The following is an 18,761-nucleotide window of genomic DNA, read 5'->3' as shown; positions in this document are numbered from 1 at the left end:
GCATGCACGCCGGCCACCGTCGAATGGGACCAGTTTAGAGCAATCAGATCCAACCAGGAAGGGAAGCACTTTTGCGACATCTGGAGATGGGAAATGGGAAAACAGCTAAAATCGAGCGTCATGGAAGCTACCAAAACCTTAGAAGGGGAGGATGCCTGAGATTGCCGAAAGCCACCTCCTGCATATGTGGGAGGCTAAGCAAAGCATGGAAACACATCTGAAGCAGCAGAAATGGAACCGCACCCTCCGGAGAAGGTTGGCGCGACACAATAAGAAATTGAGGATTACTCTTAAATTATGTGAACAAAATTGGGGCAGAAAATGTGACTAGATGAAGGGAGCGATGACCCTCTCTAAAACGTGGGGTATCTTCTGCCATTTGCTTGGCCCGGAAAAGTCGAAAACCCAATCGGAAGTCACACTCTCCAAAGCTCGACGCTCATTTGATTGCAGCGATGACGATTTCATGCAGAAACTAATAGAACCCTATGTGGGTGAGACCCAACAAACTCCCCTTCAGACTATGATGGTGCGCCCAATGAGGCGCTTGATGCCCCCTTCACGGAAGCGGAAGTTTGAGCGTAATTAGTTAGACTCCGCACAAAGTTTGCCCTGGGTCCCGATGGGATTACAAATACTCCGATGATACCTCGACAGGTTACCTCGATAGGTTACCTAATGGAATTCATGCAAGAATGCTGGGAAGAGGGCGAGCTGCCACAGCAATGGAAATCGGCAAATGTCATCTAAATACCTAAGCTGGGCAAGCCTCCGCAGCTAGGGAATCTCAGGCCCATATCGCTTAGCTCGTGCGTAGGAAAGCTAATAGAACAAGTCATCCAGACGAGATTAATCGGATTCCTGGAAAAGCAAGACCTCCTGCCGCACATAATGATCGGGTTCCGCCCTCATCTGTGCACGCAGGATATCATGCTGCAAATTAAGCATGACATCGTCGACTCGCGGTCGAAGGATGCGAAGGTGATCCCAGGGCTAGACTTGATGAAAGCCTCCGACAACATAAGGCACGAGTCTGTGCTCAAACGTCTCGGTAATCTAAATGTTGGCACTAAAACTTTCAACTATGTGTGAAATTTCCTTTCCAGTAAGATGGCCTGCGTAAAATTCCAGTCTACTGAATCTTCCACTATTGGGCTTGGCAACAAGGGCACCCCCCAGGGATCGGTGTTGTCCCCTACTCTTTAACGCAACCCGGTTGTGTGCGCGCTACCCGGGCAGTTGGAGCGAATAAAGGAACGAGCAAAAGGCGGGTATTAAAAGAAAAGAATTTAATGAGCTGGTACAAGCTTTCATATTCAGCAGAGTCAGCTACTGTACACCTTATCTCGATTTCAAGTCTGCGGAAAAGATGATAATTGATGGGTTAATACGTAGATGCGTCAAGCACGCGCAGGGCCTGCCCATGTGCACGTGCATCCACGGAGCGACTTCTATAGCTCGGGATGCACAACACGTGGGCGAAACTGGTGGAAGCGGTGCGCGCAGCACGGATTGATAAGATAGCCACAAAAATGGACAGAACTATCCTGGCTATAGTAGGAATCAGTCCGAACAGGGGGCCCTACACCGAAGGCAGAAATTAAGGAGCAAAATCAGGAGGTGGCTAACCATCCCCCCTTTACCTAAGAATATGCAACCCGAGCATAGTAAGACCAGAAGGGAGAAAAGAGCGGAAACCACTGGTCTCCGGTATAGTAAAATGCTCTCAGAGCAGGTAGCGTATGTGGACGCCACAAGTGGCCGCGATGGACGAGCGGTAGCCGCGGTAGTAGATGGCCACGGAAATGCCGTTACGGCTGCCTCCCTAAGGGTGTGCTCCGCTGTAGTGGTGGAGGAAGTTGTGGTAGCGCTCACCTGCGTTGGCACAGAAGGAAATTCCATCACAGGCGACAGTGGAACTGCCATCCAAAATTTTCGTGCAGGAAAAAATCTCGTCTGGGGCGGCAAAGATTCTCAACCAGCAACAAAGTGCGAGGAAAATTACGTTGATCTGGACACCTGTGCATGCCACCGCCCCCGGCAATGAGGCGGCTCATGAACTAGCTCGAAGTTTATACCACCGGGCTAGTAGGACCCCCTCGGGCAGAGTGGTGAAAGCTTGGCAAAATATGGGGAAATTACTTAACATTACGGATTGGAACATAGGCTGGTACCCCCACCAGACCCGTCTTAATAAGCAGGCAGTGGCATGGAAATGACTCCATACATACACATAGCCATACCCGATCCTGGCGAACCATATGTTCCAGCAGGTAAGATCACACGGGTGTACATACTGCGGGTTGAGAAGGTTCCTCGACCATATAATCCAGGAATGCCTGAATTCTCCTGGTAGGGCACTGAATACCAATTCCAAAGAATTCTTGGAGACCCTGCTGCGTAGTTCAGACCCTGAGCTCCGGCTCCGCCTCATCCGACCAGCTGAAGAGGCTGCCGAGATATAAGACCTCCCGGCTAGCATGTAAAGCGGTGCCTCCTGCCTCCCCGGCCTAGTACCGAAGGAGGTGGGGAATGCCATTTCTGTTGGAAAATAAAGTTATTTCCTTCTCCTCCTCCTCCGTGGACCTAGTCTGCGGCTATGTTGTCTGCGACTCAAACTTTATATTCACAGAAACCCAAAAAACAAAATAAAAGCGAAACCAAAGCTGCCATGGGACTGGCTGAAAGGCACGACATGCATTGGTTGACTTCTCCTGCCTTCAGCGTTGAGTTCAAAAAAAGGTGGGAGCCGGGACGTTTAATCCGATTTAAATTAGGAAAATCGGCCGCACAGGAGAATAATTCTAAGTTTCTAAAAATGCTCGGAACGGTAGATCGAGTTCCCACCGTAAATAAGACGAGTTGAGATTCCTCTTAAGTGTACCTTTAAGGGAGCGAAATTGGCACGTGCATCAGCATCTCTTCAGTCATTCTAACAAGCCATGAAATAGCTTTCCTTGATGACACTTGATTTTGCCTGGCGTATTTTTTTTGCTTTAGGATCTTTTGTTAATACATGGGTAAACCATTTGTAATTAGGATTCCTGGTGCGGCTTCACTGAATTTTTGTTCCTTGTTTTCTTTGTATCTCCACCTTCTTTGTGCATATAAAACTGTTTTCTTTTTCCGAATAAACATTCAGTTGCGAGTGAGTGCTTGTGTCGTGTCATCTTTTTATCTGCCGCCTTCATCTTTTTTTATGCTCGTTAACCATGAATAGGTACCAACTAACCCAACTTCTCACATTAACGCTCCCCAGTAATGGCTGCAGGTGGTGCTATCAATCATGTGCGCAGCATCACTCCTCAAATCTCTCCCGACTAGCCCGCAGCACCTCAGGAGTACTACTCTCGTTACACCACGACCACACTCCTAGTACCTCCACAATGATGTCCTGTATAGCTGTGCAATGGTCTAATCAAATAGCAGAAGGTTACACTGTCAATGTTCATATCCCCAAAGCGTTGGCACAACGAGCACTGTTGGAGTTTGAGCACAGTGTTTGTTCAATGAGGGTGCCAGTTTGCCTGCAATGCTGCAGTGTTGGTGACAGTGTGACAATCACATACAGCAATGTTGAACACAGCAAACTCACTTGAGCCTGCTGCCCTTACTGCCCTAATCAAGTGAAGCAGAGAACATCTTGGAAGTCTTCTTCAGTGCATGTCGCCATAATGTAGGATTGATGGATGCCTACTTGGCTCTGAACCTTCCTACAGCTTGAAGACACCATTTTACTAAGGCAGCTACAGCCTGGCCCAGTACTATGCTGAACTCAGTGTCAGTCTACAGAAAGTTAGTGCCCTAGAAAATTAGGCAGAGTTCTGACTCCGCTGCTGTGTGCTGGGCTGCGTAAGCAAAGATCTGCTTGGTGTGCACAAATCGAAGTAAAGAGAAAGAAGCTAGATCAGAAATCAGAGAAGGTTCACCAGATGGCAAAGACAATACGGTAAACTGTCACCAGGAGACTGAGACTAAGACGAGGGACCGTGATATTCTGTAGGCATATCAAATAGAAGGGGTGTAGAAGTTGGTGTGTGAATTAGATCATTGATATACCATGATTAGGCACACACTGGCTACAGAAATAGTCTTGCATGATCTAAGTGACCTCTTACTTGTTAAAAGATGCATCATTGCTTAATCAAGACAAAATGGCTGTGCTTTATGCTCGATTTGAGCTGTTGCCACAGTGGAGTGCAAACCCACCTATTAGTGTCGGATCAGCATCATTACGGCTGATGGCAGTGGTCAGATGTTCATTATCTAGTAAATTGATTTAACACTACTGAACAGAGCACAGTAATCTAAATGTCGGGTATTTAGAATGGCAGTGCAGAATTGTTGCTTGGAACAGAAGCAATAAAGCACATTCTCATTTGACTATGGGCTCACATGGAGCATATAATTACTGCAGTGGTAAAAAGAAATGGAGGTGTCAGAACAGTTCATACGGGGTTGACTGCTCTTCGAAGGTGGCCTTATCTGCGGCTGATTCAGGCCATGAAATACAATCCTTCTGGAATAACGCTGTAACTGAGTGCACTGCCATGCATTTCATCCAAAAAAGCGTGGGGATCTGCTTCTTTGTTATGCACCCCATAGTTGCTAGGCACTGGTGCTGGATCTCGAGGTAATGAAGGTGGCCACATACAGGGACAGCAGCCAAACATATGGTAAGCTTGATATACACTTCCAGGCTTCCAATGAATCAACATTTTTAATTGTTGCACGAGGAATCTTGTGTGGAGAATTATACTGTGTTTACTTTGTGAAATTTATGACTTCCTGAGCAGTTACCAATACCATTGTCATACGGCAGTCCTCAAAGGCATTTTCAGCAAAGGAGTATCGTTTCTCCAAAGGAGGAAGACCTGAAAGGAGTAGCGATGCTGCTACACGTGCAACTCAATAATGGGACAGTCGGACTTCAGAGCCCCTAGCATTGCATGAAGGGGCAGAAGCGAGAGCTTCAAAACTGAAGTGGAGTAATTTTTTCATTTGTTGAGCTAGCAAACTTATTTAAGCATACTTCATTCATGAAAGAATTACTGAGAGCTTTGCTTGCCAGCAATAGCAGGTCTTTATTGCCCTGGCCATTATGGGCGGCTGGTGTTGCTGCTCCATACGAGACTATAGCCCAGTTTAAAGACAAGCAAAAAAACTAGATCCAGACAGACATTTTTATGTATCAGTATGATGGTTTCAGGTACCTTTAGCTGCTTCTACAATGGATGGTGTTATGATTGCAGCTTCTCGAAAGCCGCTCCTTTGGGCTTCAAATGTCTCTGACGGCCACCTTTGCCTCCAAGGCTCTCTGTGGCAAAGGTGCAACACTTATGGCACTTAAATGTGTACTGTGCACCTTTGAACGGAAGGATATAATTCTCTAAGGCCTTTGCAGTGCCCGTGTGACAGAGGTATGCAACATTTTTCATTGCTCAATTGGATAAGTTTGTGTGCCAGGATGGTGCAAGATGTCCCCGAGGACTAGACTGAGGGAACTGTATAATGGAAATGAATTGAAGTGAAAAGAAAACAAGCATGGTGTGCATGGGCAGGACAACAGTGAGGATGAGATGGAACAGGGACCAAGGAAGGTGCAACAGTTGGTACAGACAACATAGCAAACAACCAGGGGACTAAGAAACTGAGGCCATTCTTAAATTACCATGAACAAAACAAAGTGGTGGATCACCACTGTTGGTGAGGTGGGACTGCACTTCACCCCTGAACATTTCCAATTCTCCAACTTAAAAGTTATGCAACAGTGTTAGAATGGTACGATGTACTACCGGCAGCAAAAGTTTACAGGACGAGATTTCTTGGAAAAACGTTTATTGTAGCTCCACCTCTCTACCCAGTCGCCTTATATTGTTACAAGAGGAAGGAACCTGTAGGCCCCAACTATTTTCATGCATTTTAAGCAAATGGCTTGAGTCACTGAGCAGGAAGAAATTTTTTTCCGCACACACATCCCGTAAACTTCTGCTGGTGATAGTACATCCACTCATACAGATAGCAGTGGTCCAAAGGCTTCCACCAACACAAAAAGAACAATGTACAAGGATGGAAACTTGGGCGAGCTGGTATGGGTACCGATTGGGTGAAACAACTCATTTGTGTGTTTTCTTTTTCTTTCAATCTTTGATCCAGTTGAGCTGTTTCACCCAATACGCAATGTACAAACGACGAAGACATTTCGATGTTCACTGAACACCTTGCCAAGACATTTAGGCCATGTCAATGGGAACCGAGTTCAAAATCTGTTTGTGCACGCATGGACTATAAGTGCTCTTCTATCTTGTATTTTGCTCTATGCAGTTATTAGTTGACCATAAAGTTTGTTGTTGTACATCTGTTCCTGTCCTTTGTCCATCTGTCCCTGCCCTTTGATCATGCAAGACCACAGGATTCAAAATAGCCTCGCTCTGCTCATGACATGTAAAATTTTTTTCGCACAGTGTGCAGCTACACATCACTAGAGCTGCAACAACACGCGAGCCTGGCTATGTATACTCATTTTTCACATGATTACGCTGCTACACACACTAAAAAAAAACTGGTGCACGTAGGCAGCCTCGCATGCATTTAGGGTTTATGGGTTTTTTAACGTCCAAAAGCAACTCAGGCTATGAGGGACGCGGTAGTGAAGGGCTCCGGAAATTTCGACCACCTGGCGTTCTTCAACGTGCACTGACATAGCATAGTACATCAGCCTCTAGAATTTCGCTTCCATCGAAACTCGACCGGCGCGGCCGGGATCGAACCCACGTCTTTTGGGCCAGCAGCTGAGTGCCATAACCACTCGGCCACTGCGGCGGCTCGCATGCTCCCATGCTATTTATGCAAATTTCCATGCAGCTAGGATAAAATGTACGCACAGGACTTGTGTAACGAACTGTGGTCAACAAGGGCATAAATTAATCATTAATGACAAAGTTAGCAATCCATTTCTTCTTCCTCACCTCTGATCTGTAGTCAGTAGAAGTTTAAAGCAACGGCTTTTCGTTTATGGACCTCATGTAAGCATCCTGGTAATGATGCCAAGACAGGCATGTTTGCCTGCCATGGTGCACATGAAATGGTTGTAATACAAGCAAAGGGACCACACAGTCACTGCTCTCGTGTCACTAAAAGTGTGCATCATTAATGACAGGATGTTGTTAATGCAGTCTGGCAGTGCAGGCCCTCGAAAGGCGTCACCGACCTTACACATGTACTGCATACCATAGCACCATGCATGTACGTACTACGTACGACAGTACAGTACCACAGCAACGTGTGGACAGTTGAGACGTGCACTAAAATGTGCCTCGAACATGCAATGCTAAACATAGACAAGCGTAACCACAAACAAGCACCTCAAACACACACCAAATCTGGATTAAAGCCATACCGCTACAGAACACACCACCTTACACTCAAAAAAAGCTGTTCAAATCTTAGTTTGTGCTCACCACCGGTCCAAGATATCACCTGGAAAGGAGAAGGGTCCAACATAAAGAAACACAAAATGAACAAAGAAACTGTACCAGCAGGTATCAAACATTATCTCTCAAGCACACCTTTCATAACAGCGATAGAGTTTCCTCCGCACTTTCCGCAAGAAAAAAAAAGGGGGGGCACGTGAGCGCAGGGCAGAATTATTTCTTTTTCTAGCCCATCCTAACGTATGTCTTGTCTTAGTAAGCATAGTACAGCAAAAAAGGTAGAAAACAATGCAATAGCCTTGTTGCAACAGCCATCGGAAGACGCAAACGCCAAATGAAGGGTGGTGCATATCACTCTTTTCGAGGGTCATGCCGCAGTAGGACGGAACACATCGCTCGCCCGAGACCAGACACGCATAGAGCAAACAGCAACACGCCGCTTACCAGAGACCCGGAGACAGGAGACAAACGCATAGAACAAACGCTACTGCAGCCGGCCGGCAGTGGGCTGGATCATCGCCTCTTCTAGGATGTTTAGATCGGCTGGGCAAGCGGGCGTCTGGGTTCAAGACTTATTTATGGAAAAAATAAAAAACAACGATAACGTTTCACGTCATATCCGCCGAGCAAAGAAACCTGTCCTCCTTTCCACTTATGTTCCGGGCGCGCATGCGCAGTTGAGCAGAGTTTGTTCTCCCGAAGTTCAAGTGCAGTAAACGTATGTTGGGGACATCTAAAAGACTGACTACAGGGAACAGGCAGCGTCGGTTTTGCTTCGGCTAGGGACAGCATAGGGGCGGTTTGGAGTTAGGTTCAGCTCGGTATTTATTCGGACGCGGTGCCGGCTGTGCCAGTTTCTCAATCTGTTGTTTACATGTTCGGTTTTGTGTCTTGTCAGCCTCTGAGAAAAAAAAAGCTTTGCAGAAGGAAATCTATGAGCCTACAGTCCGAGGGGAAATGCGTTCGACCTGGTGAACGTCACTTTTGCAGCATGAGCAAGTGGAGACGCGGTCCACCTTTGTGTGCGCTTGCACAAATGTCGCCGCACAGTCTCGAAAGATTTGGGCTTGTTAACGCCGTTACCAGTAACATGAAAGCCGCAGAAGTGTATAACCACACACTAGCAGACAAATTTGCTTCGTTGAAGCCTGCCGGAGTTATTCCTTTAAACCTGCTATTTTAACACTTGCATTAGTAGCCAAGTAGACGCAATAGGCTGAAGAGCTGTAATTGGCGTTAATTTATGTAAAATCGTTAGGTGTGTGTCTTCAGCCTTGACTATCTCACTGCACTCGGTCGCCAGTGAGCTTTCCACGCCTTATTTCTCTTGTAGCAGGCTTTAGCAAAGACAGCACGTTGGCGGAGATCGCGCCGTTCACAATTCTGGTATGTCTGCGTTCTTCTGTGTCCGTAATCGCAAAGCAAATGCAACAATTAGTCCTTTTGCAACCTATAGTTTGGCCCTGAAAGGGGTAATGCTTTATAAATTCCCTGGCGGTATGTGTGATAACATTGTTCGTAGTTTGTTATCGTGACTTGTGGAAGCTGGTGAACCTATCCCGATGGCGGTACCTGCCAGTAAACCATGAATATGCAGAGGATATCCACAAATGGTCCTAACGTCCAATGTCCATGTATCGATATCATCTGCATGTTGAGGGGACCATTGGATTCAGATATCATTCAAAGGATATTCGAATATGCATGATGTTCTTTCAGCACATTGAAAGTTTTGGAAATGTGCTAACTTACCAAAACTAGATATTATTGTTTTGGAAGGCATGAACATGCTGAAATTATGCTACCTTTAGATTTTAATCATTCCTGCTTTCGCAGTCTTACATTTTCAGGAACTAATTATTTCAAGTAGTCGACTATTGCACGCCCTGATTTTATTTTATGCGTGCGAATGCATGTACGGTATGATTATTTAAAGAATTGCTCAAGTTAGACCGACAGCCACAAACGCCACGATTTCAAAACCAGAACAATAATTAGAACTCTCTTGACACTGGGCAGCCTAACGGCCATGGGCACCGTCATTAGCCGCGACGCTAGCTTCACATTCAATCCAATCCAAGCGCCATTTCCAGTTTTGTTGCGACGGCCGCAACGTTTTCGTGATTTGTTTCAGCGTTTGTTCGCAAGTTTTTATTTGTTGTTTCGCGAGTTCACATTTTCTGCGTTGTGACGGCAAGCTTGTTGTGCATGTTGTACACAGTCCTGAGCCCTCACTGGTGGAAGTACTGGAGGATTACGCGGATAGCAGCAATAATGGTGAGTGTTTATGACACTTCTGTCAAACAAAGTGTTAGTGTTCGTTTGTGGCATTGTGCAATTTTCATGCTGGCAATTTCATCATCCGGTTTATCAGTTCATGGAGTGCAGACATGGATTTAAAATCTGTGGTGTTTAGTTGTGGCTCGATTTGTCCCCGAAGTAGTTTCGCGGGAATGGCTGCGCTCTGTGCCACTTCTCTGCCTTAACAGCCTGCACGCATGATACTTCAGTGCTCAGGTGTAAGGCACACAAAGTTGTTGGCAGTTAGCTGTACACTCTAACAATTGTTGGAATAGCCTGCACTTTGATGGCGCACATTCCACTGCATATTCCGGCCGTCCGGCATGCTATGGCCTTTACTACAGGGGAATGGGTGGGGAGGGGACAGTTTCCTTTCTCCGGCGGCTCAAGAAGACAGAGTTTTTGTAGATCTTGTGTTGCTGTAAAATTTGCTAACAGCGCCAAATACACTCTTATCTGCCTTCGTTTAGTCAAGCCTTTGTGTCTAACTCTGCATTTTTTGTACCCGGAATTGTTTTTTTTTTCATCTTTGTGCTTTTAAACTTTTGTGGGAACTTGATCTATTCTCGCTTCTTGTAATTTCCTTTTATTTCAGTAGCACATTTAAAGATAATTGGCTACAGAATACTTTTTATTTCAGCTCGTGGCTTTGACTGCTTTTTCTGAAATTTTCTATTTTATTACAGTGCGTAGAATGAAAGTTGTGCTGTGAAAATTCTTCCTACTGATTGTGTGCCCCAGCAAGGGTTTACATCTTATGTATACAATGAGAGTTGCTGGTTGTAAACCTCGTATAATGCAGCAGGGCATGACCATTTTTCTTTGCTGTTCCATTTCAGATATTTTGGAGAACATGTTCAGAGAAACAATAGCCTCATGCATCTTGCCACTCAGTAGATGCATTTTGTGTCATGAAGACAAACAGCTGGTATGAAACTGTTTTTCGTACTTCATTTTTAGGCAGTTATAGTCATGACTACGGAAAGCAAATAGCTTTCACCGAATATTTTCTAGTTCTTCATTAATTACAGGCCAATTACCAACTACTGCCGCGTATTTCTTCCTCACATAACACACAAAAAATTCAATCAATCACTTTTCTTTGGCCTCATTGACTCGCTTCATTTAAACCTGTTTTCCCACTTGTCCCAACTTCGAAATTCCGTAAATTCTTTCGTGAAAAACAATCTCTAATGTTCAACAATGATTAACATACATTTGGAGCTTCTGGGTTTGGAAAGAGCTTTGTTCTTAGATGTCTTCAAGACATTCCTCACTGTTAAGCTCCAGGTTTCTGTAATAAAACTAAGGCACCGCAACATTGACTACTTGGTTCTCTACAGGATCACAGACTTCCTTTTTAACTACACAACATATGACTGCTAATGCAACCAGCTCATGGTTTTCCCACCCTTTCAGGCATGCGTCAATAATGTGCTTTAGCATGTTTATTTTTTCTGACCTGCATTAGCAGTTCATTCAGTGTTGTTTCTAGTTCTACTATTTTTTGCTGCTAAATGTTCTGATAGTTCTAACATTGCATCACTTCGGACTAAATTCAATAACACTGTGTAATGGTTTCCCTAGAGTAATGGTTTCGCTAGAGTATGGAGCTTTACTTTATAAATTTGAGCATTTCTCATAACCAGTCACCCTGTCTCTATTATTTTCAAAATATAGTCACCTTGACTTCTCCCTTGCTTACAAGTACTTTGACATAGATATTACAACCTTTAACAAAAATTCATGGAAGTCTAATATTGACTACCTAACATGAAAATCTAGTTGCATGCTGCTGCATTTATTACACAATTTTTCCAGTGAAACTGAAAAGGCCTACCTATATCTGGCTTACTCTAAGACATCCTTGTCCTATGTGGGCCATGGCTGGTCTCCTTATAAATTCCCTCAAGAATGTGCACACCTGCTCAATGCATTTCATCCTGCCTGCTTACTGCAAACATCATAGACATGAAAAAACCAAATATCCTCCCTCACTCTTTGCCATAAGGTGTCTTCTCTCTTTTTCAATACACCACAACTGGCTCTGATCGCACTTTGTTATACCTGCTACTTCATACTTGCATGCACCAACCACACTTATGAAGTCAGCATACGTCACCCAATATGGTGATATACGCTTGCTCATTCCTGCTGAAAGCCTGCTGTGATTGACACCACTGTCCCACTGCAGTATTTTTGGATATGGATTAAGAACAAAGCGACAGATGTTCCTCCATCCAAAGGCGGGGATCGATTATCATGCCATAGTGGTTAATCCCCTTTCATCTACGACGTCACACTAGCTGGTGCAAATGGGGTAACACCCATGTCATGAGACTGTTGATGCTAATGGATGGAGGGCCTGCTTTGAGAAGGCATTTGCCACTTCATTCTTGAGTTTTATTCGAATGCAGTCGCCAGCCAACATTATTCACTATTGCTGTGCACATTCTAACTTCATTGCAAAAGTATGGTTGCATATATGTACTTGAAATTCTTGGTTGTCATCCTTGTGTTTGTTTGCTGAGGCTTGGGTTTCTTCCTTCATGTTAAGCATTCAAGCTATTGCATGTGATCTTTTTACTCTAAAACCCCTGTCTGGATTTAGTCTTACCTCTGGTAAGGCTAAAGGTTATAGTGGATGCACGTTTGTGTACTTGGCTTCTACTGCATGCTTTTTCCTCATTACTTTTCAGAAAAGATACTAAGCCAGTTGGATGAAACATTAGCTTTTGCATTATCTTGTGCACCCGTTTTTTGTCCATATTTCCTGCTGTGTCATTACTACTGTTCAACACAATGCACTGTTATATTCACAGGCCTCCGAGGACCTGGAGTAAAAGAATGCACAGCAACAGACGCCGATCATTATGGCTACTGGGCAATAAGATATGGCTGAGGGCAAAACAAGTGATTGAATTCCTTGACGTTCTTCTGTACTCGAAGCCTGTGCTGTGCATATTCCTTGCCCGCATACTGCCTTGAGGTTCAATATTCTGAAGAAACGAGAACTGCAGCTGTTTTACAATACAATACAATACAATCTTTATTCAACATCTCAAGGATGTTTGGAGTACAGACAAAAAGCCTGACATAGGCTTGACTACCCTTGATTACCCTTTGTTATTTTATGTGCTGTACAGCTTACAAGAACAGAATGAGTATGATGAAAGATCACAAAGTCACAGAGAGCACAAACTAATGACTTCACTAGACATGAATGTTCTATCTTGCACGTACTGGAAATGACATTTCAAGTAACTTGCATACCAGAAAATAACACTTCTTTGTGACATGTTTATGTTATTGCATTGATCAGAGCCCAGTGTGTAATTTTCTCATAATGCACCTATTATTTGAAATGTTATTCCCAGATCATGTACAAAATATCAAATTGTCCTGTGTAATAAGCAACTGTTGGTTTTTGCTTTGTATCTGTCATATCTTGCATCGTATTTGTTGTGTTGTAAGCTGTACAGTGCACAAAATAAATGGCACAGCATCCGGCCCCCAACCTGAAAATAGATATCTGGCAGAATATCTGGTTAACATCCTCTGAATGTCTAGGAATCGTCGCATGTGGGCGTAATATGAGCATTATATGGACATCCACTATGATCAAAATGAACATTGTATGGACATTACATGGATGTAATATGAGCATTTGTGAACATTGTATGGACATCTGATATCTTGTGGAGGATATTACATGAATATCCACTGGACATAACTTGGTTGGCTTGTTATACCGAAAACTGGTACATACAGCTTCTAGTTACGGCATTTCACCAGGCCTTTTTTTTATATACGGAAATCATCTCCTTTTTGATGCTCACATGGCACACAGTACAGTGAACTAGATCTATATAATAAAGGTACACAATCCTTTTTCCACGTCTCAATAGCCGCTATACAGGAATAAAAAATGCATGCTGCTCTTCGATTGGACTAAATGGTCTACTTTAAAATTCGTGACTACTTTTCGTATTGAACAATGCTGTTTTTTTTGCGTTCTCATTTTGCAGGCATTGGATGAGTACCAGTAGCCAGGGGAACAACATTCCAGAGGAACAGCAGTCAGCTATGCCAATGAACCCATCGCATGATGCTCCTATCCAGTAAAACAATGTGTTGAGGAATGTGTGTTTGTACCACACACCAAGAAATCTCCCCTAGATAGATAACTATTGGCAACCTCTTTATATCAGGCCAGTGGCGAGTGCCGCCTTGCCTAGCAAGTTAAAGGGGTGAATTGTTTTGTACTGCCCCTTCCTTTTTTCAGACTGAATCCTGCTGTTTTTTTTTTGGTATTCATGGCTATTTTTCATGTTGTAAGCTGTGTTCTTTCTTCATTTCTGTGATGTTTTGTGGAATTTCTTCATTCTGCTTTCACGTCACCTGTTAATTTTGCTTTCACTGTCTTTGAATCCCAAGGCTATTGGAAGGCTATGCTCTCTAAGGTATCTGGTTGAGTGGCTTTAAAGTCTGCCAGAACATGTTTAATGTTTTCTGCACTGCTCCTGTTTGATGCAGAATTGTCTCCGTGTTTGCTCTTGCTTCAATGTATTGCCGGGTTCTAAGGCAACCTGATCTAGCCTCAAGTACATGGGTACTGACTCTTGAATTACTACCTATATAGCGCTTCCTTCCGGATTTCATTCTTACCAGCTCTGTATTCATGCCTTGAATCTTTTGTTCACATTTTTTTTCGTGCACTTTTACTGCGTTTCATACATAACACGCAATGCTGCAGAGCCTGCAGAATTAGTGTGTTCGTCACTTTAATACAAAGCCAGTGGCACTTCGTTTTTTCTGACCATATCCTTAAGCATTTTGTGCTAGGGAAGAAAGAAAATGACGCAATCTGTTGTCAGATGTCGTTTTTTGGAATGATCGCTACGGCTCTGTGCATTGCTGCTTACAACAAAGCACACAAGTGCTAATGCTTGTGGTATTTCTATTCATTTTAAAGTGACACTCCTTTGCTCTCCGTTATTTTGCAGGCCATTATTGATAAGCCAAGATGTACAACATTCCAGAGGAAAAAACCTTCAGTACCGTCCTGCCAGCCTTCCATGAGTCCATTGCTTGATGCTCATAACCTGAAAAATTGCATGTGCAGTGATCTCAGTGCATTGTGTTTATGTACAAAGTGGGATAAAAATGGTTTTGATGTAATTGTTTTAATTACAGGGACCTAGAGTAGGAATATGGGCTCGCCCTCAAAAGAAAAATTTTGTTTAGTGTACTCATTCTGTAAACAGTATAAATTTTTCCACAGAAATAGCAACTGCCTTGAAAAAGGAGAGGGAAGACGGGAATAATAGGAATTATGGATTCCTGCATTGTGGCCTCTACAAGTGTTACTAATGCTAAGGGGGCTCCAGGTTCCTTTTTTTTTTTTGCTGAAGAGTCGTGCAGCAGAAAACATTGGCGTACATAGGTAGAACAGTTTAAATGAGGCGCTGAATGAGATTACCATTTCAGTTGTAGCAGGTACAGAACATGTGACCACGTACAGCAATCAAATGCAACCTCCGACCTGTGTACTCTTGCGGTGTGCGCTTAGCAGTACTAGTATTAGAATTAGTATACCTGGTAACTCAGAATCAAGCACCATGGAGGGAGTGGGACCTGAGGTACAGGTGCCAGCTGGTCTTCCAGCTTTCCTAGACAAGCCAGGTACTCCATGAAAAAGGGGTGGAGAGGCAAGGAGGTTTAATGGCTGTGGGGCATTCCAGAGAACAGTGGGTCAAACTGGTGTATTTTTTAGGGCAGTTATTACATACAGAAAATGTTGCATACTTTTGGAAGAAATTTTGCACTGGTGTCACTAAGATGTTGCATGTCTGTTTGTAAAGTAAATTTGTGACTTGGAGATTTGAACAAAATAAGCATCTCGAGCTCAGCTTTATTTTATATACAATACTGCCAGTCTCAGTAAGAGACCGTTGCAGGTGGGCAACCAGTACAATATAATGTTCAAAACACAAAAGAGAAATTACAAGCAGATCAACAAAAAACTCTTACAATATGTGTTACATAACTACTAGTAGGTAGGTTACTAAACAATACCTTTAAGAATCAGAACTGTAACAAAAAAGAAAACAAGTACAGCAGCAGTCATTCATGCCAGCAATCATGCTAGTATTCGAAATATTAAACAATAGGAACTTGAAGAAAGTGAAAAAAGGTAACGGGTGGCAATAGGCAATGCAATCATCCTTAAAAGTAACCTTGTGTCAAGAGACGTAATTGTTGGGCAGTCATCTGGTAAGATGTAGGACTATTGGCACATTACTGATTCTTGTTACATTCTACTAATCTTGAAGTGAAGGAAGATAGTGAGTCCGACATGGTAATCGATGGATCGAGTCGATTCCATTCGCTGATGGCTAAAGGAAAGAAAGAATGCTTGAGAGTATTCGTTCGGCATGAGTATTCAGTTAGCGTGTGCGCATGTTTGTGCCGGGATTGTCGTGACTGTGAGAAGCATACGTATTTAAACACATCTATACTGTAATTGTGTAGTAATTGATATAAAAACTTCAGGCGGGATTCTTTTGCCCTAGATGATAGTGATGGAAGGCCAGATGATGCGGCAAGATCGGTAGGTGAGTCGGAGGGTTTGTATTTGTTATGAATGAACCTTACAGCTTTTCGTTGCACCTTGTCAAGCCGAGTGATGTTAGTGATTGATTGTGGGAACCAAACAGTGCTTGCGTATTCTAAAATTGGCCTTACGAGGGTAGTGTAGGCAAACATTTTGGTGTTTTGAGGGGCCAGACGTAGGCATCTTCTAAGAAAGAACAGCTTTCGCAAGGCAGCAGAGGTAATATTGGCTATATGTGCCTCCCATCTTAGGTCAGAAGTTAAAGTTAACCCTAGGTATTGATGTTCAGAAACCCTTGAAAGCGTTGATTCCTTGATACTGTAGGCATAGTTATATGGCTGTTTTTTCCTGGTGACTGTCATGCAAACAAATTTTTTATTGTTTAATGTCATCTGCCAAGTTTTACACCATTCAACAATTGTGCTAAGAGAGCTGCTTAGCATAAAGTGGTCATCAGGATTTTTCATAGTTTTGTACAGAATGCAATCATCGGCGAAAAGTTTTATGTTACACTCAATATTATTGGCAATATCGTTGATTTAAGAAATACATGTTGGCAATATCGTTGATAAAAGAAAATCACTGGTTGCAAAATACTATGCCCAAATAAAAATGCAAATTGCAGAAAATGGCGCCCTTATTTTTGGTGTAAAATATGGCGAATCAGAACCCATCTTTTTATGCAGAGACCAAGACAAGATCTCCAGAACGGAGGTGATGGTCACTGTGAAAAACTTAATGTGACATATGAAGGAGCACAAAATGCAGTTATGGTGGACATTGTGTGATAGTTATGTTAATCATGCACATTGATTTTTTCACTGATGCTATGTTTTTGTTTTTCAAATCTGAAACGTCAAAAGTGAAAATTGCATGCATTTGAATAATTAGCCTTTTGGTGCATCTGTGTATGACTCTTCAGTCTTTATCTTCATTCTTGTGCTCTATGGCCTTGACTCCAATACTACACACTGTTGCTTTGTCTACTGTTGGGGCTTTGTGAAGACTATAGCTATTCAAAACTTGTGCTATCAGTATTGTGTGGTTTATTCTACATGTTATTGTATGTGCAGCTGTTCACTGCTTTATGGGCTCCATTTTTATGGCTTTGCTAAAGAGTGCAATATGACTCCTTGTGGTTGGTCTCAAGTGAATGACCTCATTTTGTGATGGGCATAGCATTAATTACTATTTCAAAACAGTGTTTCTTGCTGTGTTCATTTTGTGTATTATGATATCTTCCATCCCATTTTAAGAATTTTTAAGAGCAGGCTAAATTTAGCTGTATGGGATCGTCTGTGGCAAAGTTTTTTTAGTTTTCTTGTAATACTGTTTGTTATGCACATCTGTTTTCTCAAGGTAGAACACTTTTTACCAGATTTGATGACCCGCAGTGTTCTTTCTTTGGTTGCCCGACTAGGGCCTTATATGAGTCAAGCCTTCATAGATCGCAAAATTTCTGTAAAACCAGTGTAGTGCTGCGATTATGCTAAGAATAATGCAAAAGCTGATGACAAGCTGACAAGTCGCACTATTATTCACAACCTGTCGCCCTGTTCACTGCCTCTACAGTGGTGGTCTAACCATTGGAGCATGCACCCCACACGTAGGATGTGCGGTGTTGGATTCTCAGTGCCACTGGGTATCCACCAGTGCTACAATACACAAGCTTTGTCCCTGGCTTCTGCTGGGTGGAATGCTTGGAAATGGGTGTTTTACCCCAACTTGTTTAGAGGAAAGTGCATGATGCCGGGCTGCTATTTGGCCAGACCTGCCCTTGCGTCATGAAAATTCACTATTGTCATCCTCGGCTCCCACTTTCGCTGTTACGATGACTTCACCTTATCAGTGTGTTCCCAGAGATGGGCTTCTTTTGTGCCACCCATGGTGTTAGCAAAGCTGGTAACCTTAAACCTTTCTCAGAACAGTGCATTGATGAACTGATCAGCATTTAGAAGTGCATTGTTAAATGCGGTCATAACTTGTTTCTTCACTTTTTCCTCGTCCCAAAATTGGAAGTGCAGGCATTAAACGAGTTAATATGGAATGCTCTAACTGCACTCAAGAATCAGTAGTGTGCAGTTTAGATGTGGTTCTGCTGACTTGATTAATTACCCTATTGGAGACGATGGAGGCAGAAATTTGTGTTGGGTGTATTGGCAGCTGTAACCTGGACATTTTTACGGGTAGCTACGCTCTGAAAGTTTCTTTGCCTTTGCACGGTTCAATGGCTTTAATTGGTTTAAAAATGAAATGATGGCTGTATCAATGTTTTGTGTCATTAAACATAACTGACGCTCATTAGTTCTTAAGCCTGTCTAGAGACTGTCCTTCCTATGAAGCCAGTAAACGTGCAACTTCATTTTTCAGTGTAATGGTTGTTGACTTGGTTCTGATAGGTCTCTAATTTG

The 18,761-nt window shown here is 43.2% G+C and overlaps 1 protein-coding gene across 14 annotated transcripts in view; it reads right to left on the bottom strand.

Moving 5' to 3' along the window:
- The window catches only part of LOC144104246 (uncharacterized), a 48,291-nt gene extending 40,277 nt beyond the window's left edge, over positions 1–8,014 (bottom strand). For 11 of the 14 annotated variants that reach the window (XR_013308476.1, XM_077637132.1, XM_077637134.1 and 8 more), the window contains exons 1-2: positions 7,878–8,014; positions 7,461–7,479 (exon numbers count right to left, since the gene is read on the bottom strand). Coding sequence is in view for 11 of the 14 variants with exons in the window: in XM_077637132.1 (XP_077493258.1) it covers positions 7,461–7,479; positions 7,878–7,907 (49 nt within the window). In the remaining 3 variants the exon portion in view is untranslated. Of the gene's footprint in view, positions 1–7,422; positions 7,480–7,877 lie in introns of all 14 variants that reach the window. The other 3 variants (XM_077637135.1, XM_077637138.1, XM_077637139.1) reach the window with 3 other exon arrangements.
- Positions 8,015–18,761: the final 10,747 nt, after the last annotated feature.

The sequence above is a fragment of the Amblyomma americanum genome, chromosome 9, assembly GCF_052857255.1.
Source record: "Amblyomma americanum isolate KBUSLIRL-KWMA chromosome 9, ASM5285725v1, whole genome shotgun sequence".
NCBI lineage: Eukaryota > Metazoa > Arthropoda > Arachnida > Ixodida > Ixodidae > Amblyomma > Amblyomma americanum.
This window is presented reverse-complemented; position numbering and strand designations above follow the sequence as displayed.